At 48.8% G+C, this 13039-nt stretch overlaps 1 protein-coding gene across 1 annotated transcript; it reads right to left on the reverse strand.

The window, feature by feature from the left end:
- Nucleotides 1-193: 193 nt before the first annotated feature.
- On the reverse strand, nt 194-11241 carry emilin2a (elastin microfibril interfacer 2a). The gene is made up of 9 exons (XM_076147904.1): nt 10923-11241; nt 9786-9911; nt 8677-8867; nt 6691-8583; nt 2527-2856; nt 1582-1635; nt 1429-1488; nt 1182-1322; nt 194-1093 (listed from the first exon to the last, which is right to left on the reverse strand). Exons 1-9 carry the CDS (start codon nt 11069-11071, stop codon nt 756-758), a joined length of 3282 nt encoding a protein of 1093 aa, XP_076004019.1. The 5' UTR covers nt 11072-11241; the 3' UTR covers nt 194-755.
- Between the last annotated feature and the right edge of the window lie 1798 nt (nt 11242-13039).

Raw genomic sequence — 13039 nt, forward strand, 5'->3', positions numbered from 1 at the left:
ATCTTTCAGTCCCCGGAGTGAGCAGAGGAACTTTATTTTTCACCCACACCCACATTACGTAATCAATTTCCTCTTCCCTTCTATCCCTCGTCTTTCTCAATAGTTTCTGAAACTAAAGCCAAAATACTATAGCTGCTTCATCGATCGACTCTTTGTGTAACACTTTAACCCTCAGAAGCAAAGAGAGGAAGACTTCTCACAGCGTGGGCTTTATTATATCATTAACAATCAACACGGACCTCAATGCTACATTGTAACACAATTGAGTTTCAATAAATATGAGTCCTGATACAGCCTCTATGTACAAAGGGTTTAGCTGTGCAAATATATAAAATTTGAGAAATGTTATTGTGGGCAAAGTCACACAAACAGTCACACAGGATGAAAGGGTTAAAGTGAAGATTACAAAGGAAGCTGAAGCTGAATGTGAGTCCTCAAGCTTTACTGCCTGACTGTTAACCGCGCTGTAAATTGAGTCTCTGAGATCGTTTTGTTAAAATAAAAATAAAACTTAATGCATTTGTTAATTTATAAACACTTTTACACAGAGACATTCACACAAGGTACAAAAAGGTAAACTGGTTATTAAATATATTAGAAACATTCCTGCCTGTTGCACTCGAGTATCTTTGGCAAATGACTTGTAACTGTAAATCTCCAGACAGTGAAGCCGTGTGATTAAAAAGCGACGTCAAGCTGTCGTTTGTTCAACGTTTCCTCCTGACGGGAGCAAACTAGTTCTTGCAGAGTTCCGGCTATCTCTTGCTGTGTGGCGTGTAGAGGAAGATGGCGCTGTAGGTGGACAGGATCTCTCTGGCGTCTGTGGTGGCGAGCTGGCCTCCGGTCCTCACCAGGCCCAAGCGGTCCCCTTTCCTCAGGGACAGGATGGAGCTGAAGGACACCGAGCCTCCGCAGCCGCAGCCCCCCGAGGCCGAGGTCCCCCCTTGGCTGGCATCAGACCCTCCCGCCGAGCTCCGCAGCTTCTGGACGCTGCGGTTGGACACGGAGAGCACGGCCTCAACACGGTTGCCCTGCGCCGCAGTCAACAGGCCTGAAACCAGGTAGCGACCGTCCACGGGGACAGTGAAGACACCTTCAAACAGGAAAACACAAAGAGGAGGATTCAATGACAATAATAGAGGGAAATCTACATCATGGACGTATAAATGTGTCTTCCATACCTGTGTGAGGATTGTAGTGGCCGCCGTCATTGACCAGAACTCTGTTGAAGCGGATAATGCCAAAGTCTCCAGAGAAGGACTGCTGGGTGAGACCGGCGGAGAAGGAGAAGGGATCTGTGAAGGCACTGTTGTCTATTGAAACTGAAGAGGACACAGGAAGTTGGAGACAGATACGTTTGCCACCACATGATGATGAGCAGATTTGGACAAAGATTCAGGAAAGATTCCATTTCCAAATGCATTGTACCTGGAGATTCCACAGGAGTCTGATACATGGGGTTCCAGGGCACCTTGGCTGCTACAGGAGCTGCAAGAATAAAGATCAGGTGTTAATGCGCGAGACATCCTTCAATCAGGCAAGGTGGCACAGAGGGAACCTGATAATGAACTGATTTGTCACCTTGGCGTCTGGTTAATTGAGGCTTGAAAGACGCCGGCTGCACAGGAGGATAGCCTGCAAGAGGAACGAACCATAAATACACCAGCAGCGGGGATTTCAGGTATTTACTGTATAAGATAGTTATGGCGTTAATGAGTTCATGTCAACCACGACTTGTACACTCAAAACAACATGTAAACAAACATCTGAAGGGAGAGTTTAGCGAGCGCCCACGCTGGCCTGAGGTGGTGTTTGGCTTCTGAAGGGATGATGCCACTGTGGGCTGCTTTCCCAGACTGAAGTATAAATGTAACCCAAACATGTTATGATCTATACTGCTGCATTACGGCTCTCTGGATCCGTTTCAGCTACTTCAGGAATTGTGAATCCATCTAACTGCTCCCAAGCAGGAGGGCAGCGTTTTGTTCAGAAACTTCTTTGTGCTGTTCCAGTTGAAAACAACAAACAGGCCTCTAGAATGATGTCATTGTGTTTGGCTCAGAGGAAGAACAATAGGAATCTTTCAGCATTATTTTCTGCTAAATTTGGAATTAAGTTAATCTTCCTGTGTGCAGCTTAGACTGTTGGGCTAATGCAGCCTGAGCTGAGTCGTCCTTGGTGCCAAAATGATGACAGCTGCCTCAGGGGAATGTGATAAATGTCACGGCAGTTGAGGACAAATTTCCCATTTCAGCATTCCTGTAGCAGCAATATTTCAGATTGTGGAAGATTGGAGCAGTAGTTTAGTTTATTGAAATTATTTTGCAAAGTAAATGGAGCTCGGTATTTTTTAGTGGGGCTACACCTTTTTTTGGATTGAGACTTTTATTTTGAAAGGACGATTTGGAATTTGGCCTTCCTCTTGGCCTTCCAGAGCTGACCCTCAAAGGAACACTGTTGGAAGACTGTGAGAGCGGAAAGTGGCTCGATCAGAACTTTCCACATGTCATCATCATCATCACTCACCTGGCGCTCCGGCGAACCCTTTCACCGGCATAGAAGACGAGTCCTCTGACCCCCTCCGCACCGTCACCCTACGCAAGAACCCCGGGGGTCCGGCCTCGCCCGCCTCCTCCACCGGCCTCCTGGGCTGGCCGGGTTGCTGCGGTCTGGAGGGCTGACTGGGCTGGCCGGGCTGGCGGTGCACGTTGGGCTGGAGGTGTATGTTGGGCTGCGCTGGTTGGCGGCTGCGAGAGATGATGAAGGGGATGTGGAATTCTGGGATTGCCACTATTCTGGGTCTGGATTGTGTTGAATCCGGTACAGCGGCGGGACCCTGTGGCCTCAAGGTCATCCCTTACAAACCGAGACAGAGACAAGATCAGTAAATAACCGCATGACGCCTGTAGTATCCATCCAACGCTTCTTCTCCCATTACTGCTTCCTGTTATCCAATTAACACGATGAAAGCGAGACAACAGACTCATAAACCCCCTGTTTCCTCTCTCATACGTAGTCAAACCAAGCCCCGCCCCCCTCTCTTGTGAATTCTCACTTAATGACTTCTATCTTGATGACAGGCCAAATTAAAGTAATGGCGCTCAGCTGGTGCCGTTACTTGCCCAAACCCCACCCGGGGGGGCCGCAGAGATCAGCTGGGCCTCTGAGGCGAGAGCAGAGACAAGGGGGGACAGATAACACACACACGCACACACACACACACACACACACACACACATCACAGTGCCTGCTTTGTGTCGGCCCCTCCTCACACCCGGGGGGGGGGGCACACACAGATTGTTTCATGCTGTATTTAAAGGAACTGTATGCTAAAAAGGCCTTTGAGCATTAAATGAGCGGTTTGTCTCTAAGTATCTAATATCAACCTTGTGGACAATCTGGGCACGAATGGCGCACGAGAAATAGGATTAACGTAATGTCATCAGTCAAACTTTAATGTGATTTCTGGAGATAATGCGGTTAAAGTATGGATACTTTCAACTGCTCTCATATTTTGATGGAAAAAGCATTTGGGTTGAGGCAGAAACTCTATATTGGCATCCAGGAAGCCTAATAATGGCTGCTAATGGCTACATGAGGAACGCTATCAGAGATCTGTGAGGCAGAGTGAGTCTGATAATGAAGCGAGTGAGCAACGTTTCTCTCCTCGTCAGATAAAACTTAATCAGGCATCAACCTTTCTTACTGCGAGCAGAAACACAAGTCACTCAGAAACCTTCGCGTTTCATCCAAAACAGATTAAAAGCAGCGATCACGTAGCGATGAGTAAATCAGAAATCTCCTCTTCATTTCCTGGCTATGCCTCTTTCAGGATGCTGGTTGCCTGAGTGCATATTTCCCATGAGCTCTCAGCCTGTGTCTCACTAAGGGGGCAACCACAAATAACACAGAAATGCACACACACATACACACACACACGGAGCTCTGGTGTAACCAAGTGCACCACCAAAACCAGATGTTATTGCTCACAGGCGGATTGAGACACTGCAAGGAAAGAGGAGGGAGGGAGGGAGGAGGCTTTAGTCACTGTTGCTTAGGTGACTCTGTGTCTGTGTGTGTGAGTGTGCTGTGTGTCCGAGCGCGCCCAGGATTATTGCAGCGGACAGGCCGACCTCACCACGGAAAAGTGGTGTCAGGGGCCATGCAGCGTCACAGGGTGTGGCGGTTACATACACACGCGCACGCAACGCATCGCTCACATTCTTTCGCAATTTCGTCTTTTTTCCCTCCATTTTCCGCACGTTGGCGCTCTCCCACGGCCCCGGCCCTCATTCATCCACCGGCGATATTAATGACGAAGGGGGTTGTGCGTGTGGCACACCTTAGGGATTCCCAGTGTGTGTGTGTGTGTGTGTCTGGGTTCCAGTCTCCTCCTGAAGACTTCCAGATGGGCTCCCCGGGGTCGGAGCTCCTGGATGGAAACACCTCAGCTCGCAGCTCCAGAAAGCTCTCCAAGGGAAGATCTGCAGTAAAATCACCTCCCGACACACACACCCCTCATAATTCTGCCGCTGACTGAATATATGCAGTGTGTATGTGTGTGGCGGTGTCGAACACAATCTTCCATTTTCCTCCCTGACAGACAAGCTTTGACTTCAAACGGCCTTTGAAGTCTTGTTATTCTTGTATTCCCTGATCACACTCAACAGCTCATCTTGCTCGCCCGTCTCTCCGCTAAAAAGTCAGAGCGATCAATCGCCAGACATTGATCCGTGAAATCAAAGGATTCATTTCAATTTACAGAGACTATCAAGTCCTCTGCCATTCACTGAAGGACACAGATGAGAGAGCGAGGGGGGCGGGGAGAGAGAGAGAGATTTGAGCTGAGGGTGGGGTCACCTCACCTCCCAGAACGGAAAATGTCTGTGAAAATTCACTTTGCACCTCCGTGGACGGTGAAATCGTCGCTAAACCGCGAGAGAAAGCATACACGGCGTCATGGCAGCAGCTCCTCCTGAAAGCAACTGCCAGTGCCAACATTCAAGCAACTTGAAGTCACACGGTTCCACTCGCCAGTCGCATTGTGTAAGATCGAAGCTATTCCTCTTAATCTGGGCAGCGATCTTATTACAACACTTCATCTGTTTGCAGCTTTTCCTCCCCTCAGGCGCCTTCATGTGACTGCCACGACGACATCGGGTCAAAGATGGAGAGGAAACGTTTCAGTTGGTTCCCACCAAAGCCAAAGGATCTTACATGGAAACTTGATCTGATCTGAAGCCAGGTGCCACACACTGATCTGCCCTCAGGCGTTAGGAATGATGGACACAAAAAATTCCGGGAGTTTGCTATTGTGTGATAACAGCTCATAAAAACGTTAAGATAAACAATTCTCGATCCAGGTGGAGTGCAAGAAACACACACACACACACACACACGCACACAGAAGAGTCGAAGAAGCAGCGTTATGTTCCATGTAAGGTCACGAAATCTAATATCAGCGCCGTATTTGGCGCGAGGAGAAATCGTGATGCCTTTGCTCGCTTCACACTCTCCGTCTCTCCACACCACAGTCATTCAGTCATTAATACTCTCCCTCTCCCGCCCGCCGCCCCTTTGCTTCTCCTCAGGTCTCTATCATACCGTTGTTTTGGACGACGGCCTTGTGAGCCGCTGGAGGACGGGAGGCACCGCCGGCGATAGGGGCCCCCCAACTCATGACGTCACAGCTGAGGGTAGTGGAAGCATCTGGTCCTGGGTGTGGAGCCCCTGTTTCTTCCCTCCCTCCCTCCCTCCCTCCCTCCCTCTCTCTCTCTCTCTCTCTCTCTCTCTCTCTCTCTCTCTCTCTCTCTCTCTCTCTCTCTCTCTCTCTCTCTCTCTCTCCAGTGGTGAGTCAGGGCCCTTAATGAGGACCAGACGCCACGCAAGACACACACACATCGGGGCTGAGGTCACTCTACGGGAATCTCTGGAGGTTGGCGCATGTACATAACGTCAAGGCGAAGGATGGGGGTGCGGTGGGGAAGGTGGCGGTCTCCGTGATGTCTGGTATGAGTGAGAAGAAGCCTGTGTTATGGTGTGTGAAAGACGACCTCACAGCCTCGCGTTCATAAAGGGAGCGAGAGGAAGGACGGAACGTGGGAGCGGCGAGGCGCAAAGTAAATCAAACCGCCGCTTCAGGAGCGCCGAGACCGGGATGCAAACCGAGCTGAACCCAGCTGCATTAAAAACATCGGCTCAGGTTCTAATTCACCCGCCGCGTCCCATACATCAAAACTAACTGGGTACCAATCTAAAATCAGAGGAACCTTTCAATGTGGTGCCTCGGACATATTGAATGACACACTCGGGGACGGGGGTGGGGGGGTCCCAGGCACCGAGAGGCACTGTTGAACTGTTGTCCTCCCCGCTCCGGGAAATACCCTGCGGCCATTCCGTGGGATCTGATCCCGCTCCAAGCCTCCGTGTAAACCGACCACAATTCATTGGAGGCAGGGAGCGCTGACAGGAAGGTTTGTGTTTGTACAGATGTTAATCACGGTGTCACATGGTAGAAGTTAGGGAGGAAGTAGAGAGACCTGATGTTGGTTCTTTATTATATTTTGGCTATTTCCGTACCTCGCTGCACTAATCTGAGAACCTGATGTGGTACAGTGTAAAAATAAACCTCCACACGTGACCAAATCTGATCATCTTCATCACCTCAGTGCTTATCAGTACACAACTCACCTGGTTCATTGGCGGCGTCTTTGAGGACGTGTCTGGCCATGGAGGAGAGCTGCGCCTGCAACTTCGTGATGTGATCCCTGCAGGTGGCGTTCACGGCGTGGACTCCGTCCCACAGGCCGCGTATGTGCCTCTCTAGATCGCCCTTTACTTCTTTGATACTGGCAGAGATGGCGTCTAACCCCCGGCACGCAGGGTCTTCCCCGGTGACTCCCTCCGTCTTCTCTTTGCATCGTCTCAGTTCGGAAGACACCGTCTCACCCAGCAGGTCCAGTCTCTTCCTCAGCTCCTCCACCTGGCTGTCTGTGACGCCGTGACCCCCGGGCCCCTCGCCCACCGAGGGCCAGCTGCTCCGCGGCGGACTCTCGGCCTGGCAGCACGTGGAATTCACTCTGTGCATATCCTGAGAATATTTGCTCAGGGAGTCACTTAAGCCCTTAACAGCCCCAGCCAAACCAATCACATTATCCTGCAGATTAATCAAACCTCTTTGGAAGTCGTCCATCGTCTTGGCACGTATTTCATGCCCCACCGCCTGTATCTCAATAATGTCCTCCAGTTGCTTCAGCTTGTCTGTGTTGGCGGTGACGTCTGTCTTAAGAACATCCAAGTCGTTTCTGTTCACACGCAGGTCCTTCACAACGCTCAATATGGGCAAAGAGCTTCCTTCAGCCGCAGGAACTCCAGAGCCTGAACATCCTGCAGAGCACAACTCCCCAACAGCATTGACCTTATCGTCCAAACCTTGGAGGAGGAACTTGTTGTTGTTAACTTCTGTCTGCATCGCGTCCATGGAGTTGCCAAACATTCCAGGGAAGGAGGAGTTACTCATTTCCACCAGCACGTTGGTGAACTGGTCCTCCATACCGTCCAGGAGCTTCCGAAGAGCTGCCACCTCCTCCGTTATGGTACGGGTCAGCTTCTCTTCAACGTAGAAGCAGTGAGTCTCTGCGTTCTGCTCTGTGACATTGATTCGTGCCTCCAGCTCCTCGATGAACGGACCAAACTCGACGTCCGGCTGAGGGATGGACAGATGTGCCAGCTCATTATCGAGACGAGCATTCAGGATTCGGTGAGCCTCTGCAATGCGGTCGATCTCACGCCACAGGTCTTTGTGGTCGCTGTGCTCGTCTTCCTGTTTGAATGGATCGATCTGCCTTTGCGTCCGTATGGGTCCGTCTGCGGCCGTCATGTCCAAACGCAGCGCTCGGATCTCCTTCCTCAGCTCGGCCTCCTTGCTGTCCACCAGCTGTGTCAGGCTGGTCAGACCTTTGTCGTAACCCTCTTCGCAGGTCTTCTCCAAGGTCTGAATGCGGTCGTTGCATGAGGTCTGTAGCTCGGCCATCCGGTCCTCCATGTTCTGATCCAGCTCCTTCTTCAGCTTATCAAATTTCCCATCAATGTAGGTCAGGAAAACGTCAAGGTCGGCCGGAGGGCTCGCTTCCACCATGGTCGGAGTCTGAGCCTGCGAGGCGTCCATCAGGAGACGAATCTGCCCCTCGTGACTCGTTACAGTCCCTCTAAGGTCGTCCAAAACCTCGTCCTTGCTCTTCAACGCAGTATTGATGTCATCCAGCCGAGCCACTATCTTTTCTACGCCTCTGTCTCCTACTATCCCACCTCTGGTAGCCTGGTGACCGTCTACCACCGCAGGGCTCTCCTCTGTGCCTGCGGGCGCAGCGCTGTCCGGCGGGCGCATGTTGTTCAGGAGATTCACCAGCATCTTATTGGTGTCTTCCTGTAGATCTGTGCGAAGGTTGGTGGTTAAACCCGTCAAGGCGGCCTGCAGGTCCTGGACCGTCTGAGAGAGGCGCTGGACTTCACCTTCCAGGAGATGGACCTTATCTGCACCGCCATGCCTTGTCTCATGGTGCCCTGTCTCTCTACGCTCCGGCCCTGAAATCAGAGAACAGAAACCAAATGATTTTACGTGAACAACAAACAGAACAGCAGCATATTACTTTGACTGAGTGAACGGGTGTGTCTTACTCTGTGTGTGTCTGGTTGTGTAGCCAGGGTTTGGCGGGAGGTACGGCTGCGTTCTCTGCACCGCATGTTGGTTTTGAGTTGGTTTCAAATCTTTGCAGTCTCGACCTTGGTAACCGGGGCAACATCTCCACTCCAATTCTGTGACGGCTTTGAAGGCGACCTTGTATGTCGGCCGAAACCGAGTTTGGTATCTAAACAAAAACAGAGCAAAACAAAGTGTATGACACACACACACACACACACAGCTCAGAGTCGTACTCTAAGATGAAACCAATGCTTCTGTGTTGTTCCTGCGTTTATCAGTTACTCTGGCTTGTTCATGTTGCAATATGCAGGTCTAATATTTTCTTTTACATCTCTGTTTACTACTTGATTCCTGCAATCACTTTGGCCTTCTCTAACATTACCCACTACAAAGAATATTTAACTTCCCATCCAAAGTAAACATTTCCTGGAGAAACAATAGATGACATCACTTCCCTGAAGGCCTGGGTCGTGTCATGCGAAACATCTGGAAAGTTTGAAAGATTGAAACATTCATCTGCGCTCAGTTCCCAACTGTCATCCGACTGATAACCCTGCTCCGGCCTGACTAATGACGGAAAGACGGAAACCTGAAAGCTGCGAGCCAAATGACATCTGACACTGTGACTGTACTGAAGAAGATTAAGTCTCATCCCAATATGAGCTAATGGGAGAAGTCAATACTTGCATATGATAATGGAAAAACCCTGCGTCTGCTCTCTTTGCCAGCTTTTTAGAGGAAAGTTGGAAAAGTTCTGGGGCGAGGAGTTATCAATTTCTAGGGATCTGTCCCACAGCATAGTGGAAAAGATTCCTTCAAACAGTGTATTATTTTATCATGGGATCTCATAGCTAAACTAAACCACAGATAGCAGAGGAGGAAAACTTAAAATGTAAGGGACTGGAGGGACTTAATGTCTTTTGTTTTGCCGTTTTGTGACATTGTTGGCATTTAACGTTCCTTGAATATTTCTGTCACAAGACAACTGTGTCTCACGGGAACATCTGTAGCACAAAATCTGCTCTGTGTCATACATCTACACATGCATCCCTGAACCCTTCTGCCATGCTGCTCTGATGCTCACGTCACTTGTTGCTGGCAGTCAGGCTGATAGGCTGGGCAGGGAGCCACCACAGGCTCCTGGAAGCTCTCCACGCCGCCCTGCACGGTGCAGCTCACGTTCTTATGCACAACATAAGCGCACCAGTTCCTGAGGGGAGAAGCACAGACACAGATACATACATAAATTCAGCTCTTTCGCAATAGAAAATAGGCAAAAATATGACGCACACATGCTAAATTGCTTTCTCGTGAAACTAAACTTTGTCCTTGAAGTCAGGCCTCATTACTGTCAGCACACCAATTTAATTATCGTCCACAGAATCATTCATCCCTTCTCTCTGCCCGCTTATCCTGCATGATGCAAAACAGCACTGAGCCTCCCGTGGAGCCTCAGGCCAGAACACGAAGCCTGGAAGATCCGCACACAGACCAGCATGGACAAACACATTCACATTCAGTTTACAACGCCCAATTCATCTGGTCTGCAAATGTTTGGAGTACAAGGTTTGATGTCACCGTGTTGCTGCAGTTTATCTGATGTTTATGTCTTACATGTGTAGATCTGGTATCCCCTTGTTTTCCTGTACAATAACATTTAATCAATTCTTTCAGCAAACATTAATTGGTATGTTGAGTCTCAAAAAATCCAATCAAATCTTGATTGGATTGGATAAGATTAGATCACACCCTTTAACCGCCTACTACAAGAATGTATTTATGATAATGCTGAAAATGAGTTTGTGTCATATTTCATTTTTACATTTAAGACTTGTAATGACGACAGAATCGTTTGATTATTTGTTGACAGAATTGAAATTGAATCGACTTTTTACTGGATTAAACTGTGACAATGAAACTGGCACTGCACTGTGTGTTTTATTTCTTTATTTGATTCATTGGAGCAGCTGGAACTGCACTTATCGGAGACATTCCAGCGTTTATCTGCATCAATCACCTCTAGCAAAGACCAACAAACTCCAACTAAATATAACCACAGAGCGATAACGGCGCAGGGAGGGAAATAGGAAAACTGGAAACTACGCAAGAACGAGAATCCGCATCTTTCCAGCTGGATACAAGCGCAGAAAGTCCATTTACGGACCTGTGTGTGTGTGTTAAACAGAACCTAAATCAAAGCGCGTCCCGTCCCGTCACCTACCTGTTTCTGTGCCGCTGCACCACTCCGGCATACGCGGGGCCGTGGAACAGGTCAAACGAGGAGGAAGGGGTCCCGTAAGTGACATGGAGGTTCAGAAACAGAGCGAAGACGGTCCGCAGCCAGTTCACCTCTGCGCTCCGGCGATCCATCCTTCCCAAAAAAAACTTCCCAAACAAAATATTCCTAACAGAGAATCTTGTGCGTCGATCCCCGAGCCTCAAATCACATCGCTCCCCCCCGCAGAGTGTGTGTGTGTGTGTGTGTGCTTTTGCGAGTCGACTCCAGCTGCGGCGAAAGTTTGGGGAAGTTCACGCGCTGGAAGCTGACTTTGGTGTGACGTTCAGGGCCCACACCCTCTTCCCAAAACTGGATTAAGAAAAAAAAGGAAAAAAGGAAAAAAAAAGGGAAATGTGCTTTTGTTTATGGAATAATAAAAAAACCCTCAACAGTATTTGTGTGTTTAGACTTGGATACCCATGGAGACTAATTACATTAACAAGCTCTGTCACGTGTAATCAAGATGCTTACAACTGAAAGGGATTTGGAAAGTAAATTGATTGCTTCTTTGTCAGATAAATGGCCTCATTTACATCTCACTGATGTTTATAACGAGATAACGTTTGCAGTGAAATCCACACAGTTGAAAAAGGTGTTTGTGTTGTTATAGTGTTCCTGACGATCCTGGCTATAAATAACTTAATTACTCCTCTGGCTGGCTGGCTGGCTGGTGTGTGTGTGTGTGTGTGTGTGTGTGTGTGTGTGTGTTTGTGTGCGTGCGTGTGAGAGAGAGAGCCTCACCAATGTGCAAAAATTAAATTTTCTGGTTAAATTGAGCAATTTGCTGAGCAACGTCTCCGCACAAACACGTCAATTCACAAACACTTTTGGGGACTGACATCCATCAACGGTGACACTCTCTCTCACACACACAAACACACACACACACACACACGCACACACACAGCAGAGATTGCGCGCAAACAGAAAAATAATCATTTTTGAGAGAAGCTTAATTAAAGCTTGAAGCGGTTTAGCCAGTTTGTCTTGGTGCTGTGTGTGCTCGCGCATGTGTGTGCGTGTGTGTGTGGGAGCTCTCTCTATCACACAGATGCGTTTATTGGGTGGAGTAGACACACACACACACACTCACAGAGAGGGGGGGGGGGGGGGTGGGTGGGGGCAATAAAATCTGAATGGAAAGTGCAACGCGCGCGCGCACGCACACACACACACACACACACACACACACACACACACACACACACACACCTCTCCTCTTCTTCTATCAGTCCATAGATAGCGTTTCCCAAAATAAAGCCGCACTACTTTATCAGGCAGCGCGCGCTCTGTCAGGGGCGGTGACGCGGCTTATATAAGCGACGAGATCTGCAAACGCTTTTAATCAACTTTACACCACGTGACACCTACACCACTTGACATGTCATTAACACCACCACCCCCTCACACGCACACGCACGCACACACGCACGCACACACACACACACACACACACACACACACACACACACACACACACACACACACTTTACAAGCACAGAGATGTCGTCGCCCTTCTCTCTTATCCACAGCTTCACATTTACATTCACATATGATCCAGGCCGTCATTTTACCAGCAGCAAGGCCCATTTAACGTAAATATGTGTGGCGGTTTGATTTGTCGCCAGAAGAGGGCAGCAGAGCAGCAGTGAAATGTATTTTTAAAAAAGAGGTACATGTCCTTGTAGTCATGGCAATCTCATTCCATAAGTGTTGCAGTGAGAAAATAACAGTTTAAAGAACATTTTTGTGACTGAGACAGTATGAAACTCTTGATTTCCTTCAATGTCACCATGTTGCTGTGTTATATCCACGTCAATCATCCCTGTCATGATCCCTGATTTTCCACATAGATAGAGAGACACTCGTTATTATCAGACTCTCTCTCTCACACTCACAAGTGCATTAGAAAATCAGAAATTTGTCACCTCAGAAAATAAAAGCGGACTTGTCTTCCTCGAGATGAGTTTTAAAATTAGCTCCACATATGCTCTGGCCTTCATGCATAATGGAGAGGCAGAGGAGTCATGACTGAAGCAAAACACCTGCAATGTTTTCAT

The sequence above is a fragment of the Genypterus blacodes genome, unplaced genomic scaffold (genome assembly GCF_046128005.1).
Source record: "Genypterus blacodes isolate CSIRO-AG114 ecotype Tasmania unplaced genomic scaffold, CSIRO-AGI_Gbla_v1 ptg000005l_1, whole genome shotgun sequence".
NCBI lineage: Eukaryota > Metazoa > Chordata > Actinopteri > Ophidiiformes > Ophidiidae > Genypterus > Genypterus blacodes.

Excerpts from the sequence above, each read along its gene's own strand:
- emilin2a (XM_076147904.1), bottom strand. The coding sequence starts at position 11,071 with ATGGATCGCCGGAGCGCAGAGGTGAACTGGCTGCGGACCGTCTTCGCT. Across the intron at positions 8,868-9,785 it reads GACTGCCAGCAACAAGTGAC|ATACCAAACTCGGTTTCGGC; the intron begins GTGAGCATCAGA and ends GTTTTTGTTTAG. Across the intron at positions 8,584-8,676 it reads CACAACCAGACACACACAGA|GGCCGGAGCGTAGAGAGACA; the intron begins GTAAGACACACC and ends CTCTGATTTCAG.